At 38.9% G+C, this 9,900-nt stretch overlaps 1 protein-coding gene across 5 annotated transcripts; it reads right to left on the bottom strand.

The window, feature by feature from the left end:
• Positions 1–1,865: 1,865 nt before the first annotated feature.
• On the bottom strand, positions 1,866–6,892 carry LOC124268575 (tumor necrosis factor-like). Of its 5 annotated transcripts, none has more exons than XM_046703567.1 (5): positions 6,787–6,892; positions 5,917–6,065; positions 5,525–5,570; positions 3,926–4,063; positions 1,866–2,787 (listed from the first exon to the last, which is right to left on the bottom strand). In XM_046703567.1, exons 2-5 carry the CDS (start codon positions 6,052–6,054, stop codon positions 2,360–2,362), a joined length of 750 nt encoding a protein of 249 aa, XP_046559523.1. In that variant the 5' UTR covers positions 6,055–6,065; positions 6,787–6,892; the 3' UTR covers positions 1,866–2,359. The 5 variants fall into 5 exon arrangements, with proteins under 5 accessions (XP_046559523.1, XP_046559524.1, XP_046559525.1 ...); XM_046703568.1 differs by having other exon boundaries at positions 3,959–4,063; positions 6,787–6,890; XM_046703569.1 differs by lacking the exon at positions 5,525–5,570.
• Positions 6,893–9,900: the final 3,008 nt, after the last annotated feature.

The following is a 9,900-nucleotide window of genomic DNA, read 5'->3' as shown; positions in this document are numbered from 1 at the left end:
GAACTGGTTTAATGTCATTACGAAATATATATAACGGAAAATTCCTTCATTGTCATTATCTATGCAACATCTTGACTTGACCAATGAATTACAATTGTGTAAGGTAACATTATGCGGTGATATGGAAAGTCATAACCTAAAATACCAGAAAGTAAAACTATAATTACCATTTCGTCTTGTCAAAACTCATCTCAGTGCAAAGACTATGACACATCGCAAAGATTCCGTCGCAAAAATCACAAAGACTCTACTCTCACTGTAACCAAGTTCCCTGCCAGTGATATATGGTACTGCCTAATTCAGCATGACTAGTTACACTCAGGCCCATATAAATACATCCAAAATGTATTTCAAGGATAGTTATTCAAACTCTGTACTTATATTAATATAGTCTTTGAAGTGAATCATCCACCATTTCCCCATGTTAGTCCCTAGAGTGGATTGGGTGGTCCCAATATGACCCAGCTGATTGTGTGTTATCCAACGGCCGCAAGGTTCATGCTATCAAACAATGGGTTGAGACGGGCCATCGTGACACTGTGTCAACCTACACAGAAAATGCGTCTGTTCCATTTAAGTAATGAATTGTTGTTGGTCAGAGTGACGGTTTGTATCGTAATGTTTGTATAACTCATTATGGTTTGGTTTAACGCCACTTTGACTTTTCTAATACTTGTTTTGAGTTCCTGGCTAAAAATTAATCCTAAAAATGTCATACATACACGGCATATGTATTTCACGTTCATTAAAGAACAATTTAGTGAACTAGTGTAGTTTTGAATACACATGTATTTTCGAGAAACACTGCAATAACAGTGAGTGAGTGAGCATTGTTGTTGCCGCTTTTAGCAATATTGCAGCAACATCACGGCTGAGGACACCAGCAATGGGCTTTACACATTGTACCCATGTGGGGAATCGAACCAGGGTCTTCGGCGTGACGAGCGAAACCACTAGGCTGCCCCGCCGCCCCACTGCAATAACAAAATGACCCAATTGCAAAAAGCATTAAATTTAATAAAAGAGAGCATTACAACATGAAACAGTTTTCACACACACAAAATTTTGGTAAGATTACAAAACACACTTATGCTGTCCGTTAACAGCCACTTGTGAATTCGCTGAAAAATATATGAATGACCACAAGAAGGTCAGACTAATATATTCCCAGAGAATTGAAATATATGCCCAATGTTAAAGATTAAAGTTGACTAGTTACATACAGATATAATATTATTGTTTTGAAACTCGTAGAGATACATAAATTACATTTCCTAAAATTGTTGGAAGCGCACGTACAATCTCCATAGCAAGCCCGCAAGATCGTCAGAAACACCCTCAGTTTGACCCATGAGAGCCGTTATGTCAACAAACGCACGTGCGTGTATTTGAATCTCTCACCGTCAATCGCATGATTCTTATCCAAAACTTCACATTAGACAGCAAAATCCTGTTAGCTAAGTTCTTTGTACTTTCAATATGACGATATACATTTTTCATGATTTTTTATACAATGACATAATGCCATAAACGATTTAAGTACTCGGGATTATTTTTACCAAAGAGCCGCAGTCATTTACGCGCGTTCTGATTGCTTTGTCGTATTTTCGCACATAACAAGCATCGAGAGGGTGACGAGTCTTCTTGCAGGTTACGGAAAGGGGCGAGTGGTGACGAATGACTCCTCAGCTTACTCTCTTCACAGGCGAAATCAGACAGCCCAAGTAAAAGATGTGAGTTCAAACCCACAAAAGTTAATTAATGTGACATAATTAATAAAAACACATCCTCATAGCATATTCTAAAATTGAAACATCGATGGATGAAAATACAGATATACATATTCGTGAAACATGGAGAAGATATTTGTACAACTGTTTTCTTATTTGGATCTCAACAGTGGAAATGTAAACAGTTTTCGGAAAATTCGATCCAATATTTGATTTCATTAACCATCGAATACGACCATAATACGACTAATCGTTTGGACGTGAAGATTAAAAAGCAAGGAGACCAACTGAAAACGGATATTGACTACAAACCAATGGACACGCATCAAAACCTGCAATTCAATTCGTGTCGCCCGCGGCACCCAAAAGTAAATATTCCATTGTGTAATGGGAATAGCGTGTACTATAATTGTTTCAAGAAATTAAGATTAGAAGAATTAAATACCTATCATCACGCCATATAGCTGGAATATTGCTGAGTGCGGCGTAAAACTAAACTCACTCCTATCATCAGCCACAGGAATATCAACGAGGAGTTGCTGAAGATGCTGTATATAAAGCAATAACTCGCAATAGACTCGTGGAATTTGTGTATAATCATACGTTCTCAGGCACAGGTAATAAACACGTTACACAAGATACATGTCAACCAAATGCCAGTCTCTGTCGTGTTTCAGGGGATGGAGATGAGACACCTTAACTATGATATTATCTCCAGCATCCAACTGAGCCAGTCCACCAGCATCACTCGGGTACTCCAGGTGAGCTCCGTCGTTGATACCCTCTTTACACTCAGTCACGGCATTCTCAAACAACACGACCTGTGTCTGGCTGGAGGCGCTATAGCGGACAACCTGGTGCCGGAATGTCTGGAGTGGCTTGTCATCCTTCCTGTTGTCCTCGATGTAGAACTTGACGTGACTTGTGATGTGGTACACTCCTGCTGCTGGTACCGTGATGGAGCCGTTCTCGTAACTCATTCCATTGTACAGGAGCTTTCTGTCAGAACCATCAGGGTTGGCCCAGTTTCGGAGCGTCGTCAAATTCTTTTCTCGATCTGTAACATGAGAACGTAATGTCCAGACAGAAGTATTCTTTACATTTATGTATGCATCTGTGACAGGTATAGAGATTATTACACGAGCAAGTGTGTCATACGACTTATATGAAACGTATGGTCAAATTCATTTCTCGATCTGGAACATATAAGTTATAAACGGTTTAGTTTTGTGAACATGTATATGATTAAATTTTCTGAAACATATTATGTTAAACAACAGTTGAGTATTGGCTCTTTTCTTAAGAACTGATAAAACAGAACATGTCAAACGGATTTAATAGAATACAGATTCGAAAACACAAAGGTAACATCTTAACATCTTCCGGTTAACACAGTGGTAATATTCACAAATGAGTGTTGAGTGTTCTGTTGAACAGCTTCAGAGGTTGATATGATGGCATTGTCTGCAGAATATGGCAAATATATGTCTGCAACACCTGTCATTATAATAATATAAATACTGAAAATTTATTAATCATATTTGCATAAATTGTTTGAAGATATTTGAAGAAATAACATAGATAGGATCACACTTATTTAACACTAACATCTCGCCACAAGTGTTATATATCTTTCTACCTCAAAATTTCCGATGAAATCGACTGCTTATTAACAATAAAAGTAAAATATTTTGTATAAATTAAACGTTTTACTGAATCACACATACCTGAGCAGTACGCCACTTCTACGTACCTGTACTCAGAAAGGGAACTAGGGTTAGGTTAGATTGTTATTTGGTTTGTTATTATTGCTGAGACTGTGCACACATCACGACATAGCTGTTGATGGTTTAGAGATTTAAAAAATATATGATTTAAGTCAATGGAAAACATTTGCTTTTGTGTACATAACAGACAAAGGACTTCTCCTTCCCGATGTAATGTCAGCTTGTATACCGATGTCGATACATTGTTATTATATTTTCACATACAGGAGCCCTTAACTAATTGATATAGACGCTCCAAAAGATATATTGTACCCCTAAGGTTTCAAAAGTATGATTCAATACCTAGGATTGCTTGTGAATGGGACGTTTCTTACTTATGAAAATATGTATAATCAATTAACGATGCCGGTAGCCATGCTTGGCCGTGATTCGAGTAAAACATCTAAAAGATGTTTGAAAAACAAAAACCTAAAAAGCACATTTTGATGCTGAGTGAGTTACCTGCATTCCCCATAGCTTGGTCGAGGTCGAGCCCAGAGAAATGTACAACTGGCTTCAGAAGATTCAGGAACTGTAGGTCAGGAACATCAACGTCATCGGCCTTTTCTGATTAAAGGAAAGAAAAGTCTTGAACCATGTTAAGTTAATATCACATATGTGTAAATAAGTAGACTGTGTTTATAACTAACTGTTATTTGCTGTAATTTCAGGCGATATGCATACAATTGACTACGGTTATAACCAAAGCTATTGACTAAAATTGTTATCCCTTTCAGTTCGTTATTTATAATTGTAGTTCACTGTATTCCTTTGATGATGTCACTGTATTCCTTTGTTGATTTCACTGTATTCCTTTGTTGATTAAAAGACTTTGCGAAGAGGTTCGTGGTTGCTGATCTGTATAAATATGGTAATATGCAAGTGAGCGATTGTGATTGTTGTTGACGCAGTTTTCCAACTAAATCAGGCATCCTGTGCACATTCCACTCAAGGGGAAAACAGTGGTTGAAGTCATGAGCAACCACCTATGCATTAGCGTTCATTTCGGAAATGACGTCATAATATTCATTTATCCTCTCACGTACTCTGGAAATATCAAACGGACTTTAGTGTGCATTATAAGACAATATCAGTGAAACTCATGGAAATATTTTAGAGTACCCGAAGTGATAATTAACAGAACAATGATCACTATAACTTTAGAACAGTTAGAGTTTATTCGCACAGCAGAACAGTTACAGGCGACCCACTGCCTGTGGCAGTGTCTCATTAGTACCAGGAGTAGTGTTAGTGAAAGTAAAGGTGCATTCGTGACCAACTCGTGTTATTCCGGGACAAGCCGAATAGGTTACGGAAAGAGGCGAGTGGTGACGAATGAGTAAAGCTGTTGAAACCAGGAAGTCAGTCGTGTATTGACAGGTCCGGACTGACTTGAGCACATGCAAGCAACATGACTGACCCCTAATGGATATCAGCAATAACTTCGTATATGTGGTTGTGCCCAGGTGATCTCCCATAAGTCGTACTTAAATTAAAGAAATATATTGTCTTACCCAATATTCACAGGACGTCACTAAATGAGTGAATGTTTACTCTTGTCAGAATGAGAGCATGCAGGAAGAAAACATTAATTATCGTAACGTGATTGGTTTGTTGTTTAACACCGCACTCAGCTATATGACGGTGGTCTGTATATAATCAAGTCTGGACCAGACAATCCAGTGATCAACAGCATAAGCATCGATGTACGCAATTGTTATACGATGACATGTGTCAGCCAAGACAGTGAGCCTGACCACCTGATCCCATTAGTCGCCTCTTACGACAAGCATGTGTTGCTGAAGATCAATTCTAACCCGGATCTTCATGATCACGGGTCTATCATAATGTGACTGAAAGTGAACTTGGGGGGAAGGCATGCAAGAATAACATCGTGTTTTTTTCAAGTATGCATCATTCATAATCATTCATAGATTTAACAATTTTATCAATGCAATCATGCGAATGTTTCATTCCACAGTCTAGAAGGAAAAGAAGAAATTAAGGTATGTTGCAAATACAATGTACCGAATTGTTCCCGAAAGTCCATGTTCTCATAAATCATACTGTATACCTACAATAAAGAATTCTTGTGTATACGGTAGCGGGGGTTATCATGTACCACACATGTATCGGCCCAAGTGTTGAAATAGATCACCAATTATACAATTTGAAAACGTCATGGATATGAAAATATCTCTACATGCAAGATACGCCAACACATTTCTGTGATATTATCAGTATGTTACTGCTAATAATGAACACGTGAAAATACTTTGAAAAAAGGGAAATGTGCAATTATCTAAGCCAAAAACATGTAACATAATTAATAAAGTCATGTGAACCAAAATACTAGCTCCTTGAGCATGCACTAATGCGTGGATATGTGCGCTATATAAATATCAAATAATAGTAATAACCTCTTTTAGTCTTGTCTGCACGTTGTTCGGTGTTTGAGTTTGGGTTATTGTAGAAATAACCACTATTCCAACGACGACATTGCCAATCATCAAAACACATGATAAAATCTTTAAAGTTTTCTTCACACTTTGCCACATGTCAGCAAGATCTGAAAAAGAAGATGTATTTTAATAATGGTAAACATTAATCTTTGTGTACATACGTGTGTGTCATTTCGTGAAGGTGTTTTCTAGTTTTCATGCTTGTTTGTTTTTTGACGCCACACTCAGCAATATTGCAGCTGTATGGATGCGGTCTGTAAATAATCGATGGTAGTCCAGACAATCCAGTGATCAACAGCATGAGAACTCTACTTTGCATGAAAAGAAACGCAGAAATGCTTACTAATACAACCAAAAGCCATGGAATTATTTGCAATAAATGTATATCGTAATCGAGAAAGCATGAGAATTCAGCACATTTGATGGTTGATGTAAAATGTAAATATGGCCGCCCATACTAGCCAACTTCCTGATGGAGGCCAGGGATTGTTTGAGGCACATATTATCGTAACCTTTTCAGTCAGTGCCACAAGAGACATTTGTCTCTGACAGGATATGCCATCATTGATTTGTGGGACCTACAAGACGCCTTCTCAAGAGGACACATCTCACAACGTCATCACATATCACATATGACGATGTCGGTGAAAATCGAGCACAAGCGTATGACATGTGTCCTCAAGTTTCATGAATAGTCTCATAATCGACTGCTTAAATTTGCACGTTAACGGCAAGTGGTAATTGATGGTCCTGATATCTGTGTCCAAATTAAGAATTATTGAAAGAATCAAGCGAAACATAGAAAAACAGTAATATGTCCATACTTACAGACACTGAAGGAGAACTCTTCTCATACGCAATAACATTCACATGACGCACGGAAATAGACAGGAGGATTTCCGTGAACGTGATGTGAATATCCGGAAAAATATCATATCGACATATCATAGCGAGGATGTACAGTGAGTGAGTTAGTATGGTTTTACGCCGCTTTAATCAATATTCCAGCAATATCACAGGGGACGCCAGAATTGGGCTTCACATATTGTATCCATGTGGGTAACGGAACGTTTTACCTATGCTACCCAACCGCCCCGAGGACTACAGTCACAGTAACAAAAGACTTGACTTTGTGATAAAGGGGTCTTCTTTATAAAAAATAGACTAACACTTAGTCTCCGAATATATGTAATTTTGATAGTAATAACTCATTTTAATTGAAAAGGAGCCCGAGATGGGAAATGCAGAGCGTGAGAAAATAGACTCATTTAGATTCATTGAGGGTTTTACCATTGCTAGGAAATAATGTGGTTCATGGACTGTGAGAGAGACTATATAAAGTGAGTGAGTGAAATTAGGTTTACGCCGCAATATACCAGCTATATGACGGCGGTTGTAAATAATCGAGTCTGGACCAGACAATCCAGTGATCAACCGCACGGGCATCGATCTACGCAATTGGGGACTCTGCATAGTACTGCGTGTATTTGATTGGCTCATGTAACTCGTGGCGAAACAACTCATGTGTATGTCTCTGTATGGGAGCCCGGGGGGGTTTCAAGAAAGTCACCTGAAATACGCATGAAAGTCAAAGTGTGAAGTTAATACACTTACATTGATCATGAACTCGTTACTTGATGATGTCGTTGCATGGACGATGATGTTTTTTTGTGAGGGTGTTAAGTTGTTCCCCTTAGGTCTACAGCAGGAAAGTGCTGCGGAACGATCACATCCAAAAGTTGATGGATGTGGCAGTCTGTGGCAGTCTGTGATGGAGAAAATGTACACTTAATGGGCTATAAGTATCCACTTGGGATAGTACATGTATATCTTTTACCTGTAATCCACCTCTGTGTGTGTGTGTGTGTGTGTGTGTGTGTGTGTGTGTGTGTGTGTGCACACCCCGTTTTGTCCTGAACGTTTATTAAATGAGCATTGAAACTCTCTTGAAAATGAAGTGCCCCCCCTTCTCAAAAAGCTGTATCCGGCCATATTATGGACTTGTTCAATATCGGGTGAGAGTCATCATTATTCAAATAAGGGTAAATATATTTGTGTAAATCCTTTAGAGGCTGTAAAGAATGTAGAAATTTCATACAAGAATTATTAAACGAATTGTGGTTCATTTGTCATGTAGTGCTACGCTGTAACGACCACAAAGTGTGTATTTCTCAACTGAAGGGCTGTTTCTCTATCACATGACCGACATCTCGTCTGACGAAAAAACTATATATCGTGTATGCTGCACATTATTAGCCAGTGAGTGAGAAACGTTTTACGCCGCAGCGCACTCAGCAATATTCGAGCTATACGGCGGCGGTCTGTAAATAATCGAGTCTGGACCAGACAATCAAGTGATCAACAGCATGAGCATCAATCTACGCAATTGGTATACGATGACATGCGTCAACCAAGTCAGCGAGTATGACCACCCGATCCCGTTAGTCGCATTTTACGACAACTATGGGTTACTGAAGATCAATTCTAACCGGGATCTTCACGGGTCGCACATTTCAAATATTGTGAATTTTTCGCACCGTTCAGTGAACATTGTTTTGCAATGTAGTTACTGAGATCTTCCGTATTCCTGATGAAAATAGAAACCCGAGCAGGAAATTATAATAATAGTCGTAATAAAATATGTTCTTCACTGAACTCAAAACTGAAACTGTTTCAGAATTACACGCACATTTCCGGGTGCGTGCGTGCGTGTGCATGGTGGAGTGTGTGGTGTTGTTTTTGGAGTAGCCATGTTGCCATTCTTGTACATGAGTAAATGTTTGAAGCCCATTTCTTGTGTCCCCGTCGTCATAATACTGGATTAATGTTGTAAGCCGGGGCCGGGAAATCTATCAAGCGAAGACAATTTGAGTACAGTGTTTGCAACATTACATGAGAGTGTTTATTAAAGCTCAGTGCGTGAACGATTGTGATTTTACCAACTTTTAGAAATATTCCAGCAATATCACGACAAGGACACCAGAAATGGCTTCAAATAGATACACACCAATGTTGGGAATCGACATTCCAGATTAATAACATGATGTTTTAATCACACAAAAGTTATAAAAGCACTTCACCATATTGACGTAAACGTGCACACTCACATGCAATTATGCATTCACTCAACCCCTAACGCAATCCTGCATTCACACACATCGTACAATCACGCACTCACATACACAATCACAGGCTTACGCTATGACATTCTTGCACAAACATGTACACGTACATACGCAATGACGTACTCAAGCGCACATACATACACACACTGACACACACACACACACACACATACACACACGTGCACACATACACACACACACAGAGGTACACATATATATACAAAACATGGACTGTGCAACGCTCTTTTAATGTTCGGTTAGCTAACGGCGGGTTAAGGATTTAACCGTCTGTTAAGAGTTAACCGAGTGTTAAGATAACCGAGTTTTGAACAACCGGGCCCAGAGCGATTGTTCAGCTTGGGCAACTGGTACAGATTGGGCGAGCATGTCATGGGGAGTTGTCTCCTTTCAACTATTCAGGGATCACTTCACTCCGCTGAGATGCGAGAGGTGGTGTCCAATACTACAGTTAATGGCTCCCTTTCTGTCGACACAAAATCACATCGAATGGATGGTATGCATGTGTAATGCTTGTGTAGCCGTGTGTATGCAGTTCGGCTCTGGGCTGCTGCTCAAGACGACACAAGGCAATGGTGATGAAATGAATTTTATTATGTGAAGAATGAAGCTGTTGCTGAGGTCAAACCTGAGAAGGGAAAGAATGTTTCCAGCTCAGCAACAGCAAGTGGAGTCGTAAAAATTAAACTCAAGTAAATAATTTTAACAAATTTTAACAATTAATATTAAATAGTTTTAAATATCACAGTAAACACATTATCAATTCAACTACCAGTTATTGCACTCTTGAACAAAAAAC

This window comes from Haliotis rubra, unplaced genomic scaffold, assembly GCF_003918875.1.
Source record: "Haliotis rubra isolate DU_JTF1 unplaced genomic scaffold, ASM391887v1 Scf1391, whole genome shotgun sequence".
Classification (NCBI taxonomy): domain Eukaryota; kingdom Metazoa; phylum Mollusca; class Gastropoda; order Lepetellida; family Haliotidae; genus Haliotis; species Haliotis rubra.
The sequence above is the reverse complement of the archived record's forward strand: the minus strand, read 5'-3'. Positions and strand labels throughout refer to the sequence as shown.

Coding starts and splice junctions, on each gene's coding strand:
- LOC124268575 (XM_046703567.1), bottom strand. CDS start 6,054: ATGTGGCAAAGTGTGAAGAAAACTTTAAAGATTTTATCATGTGTTTTG. Junction 5,571..5,916: donor TGCAGACAAGACTAAAAGAG/GTTATTACTATT, acceptor TCTTTATTGTAG/GTATACAGTATGATTTATGA. Junction 4,064..5,524: donor GGACTTTCGGGAACAATTCG/GTACATTGTATT, acceptor TCCTTTAATCAG/AAAAGGCCGATGACGTTGAT.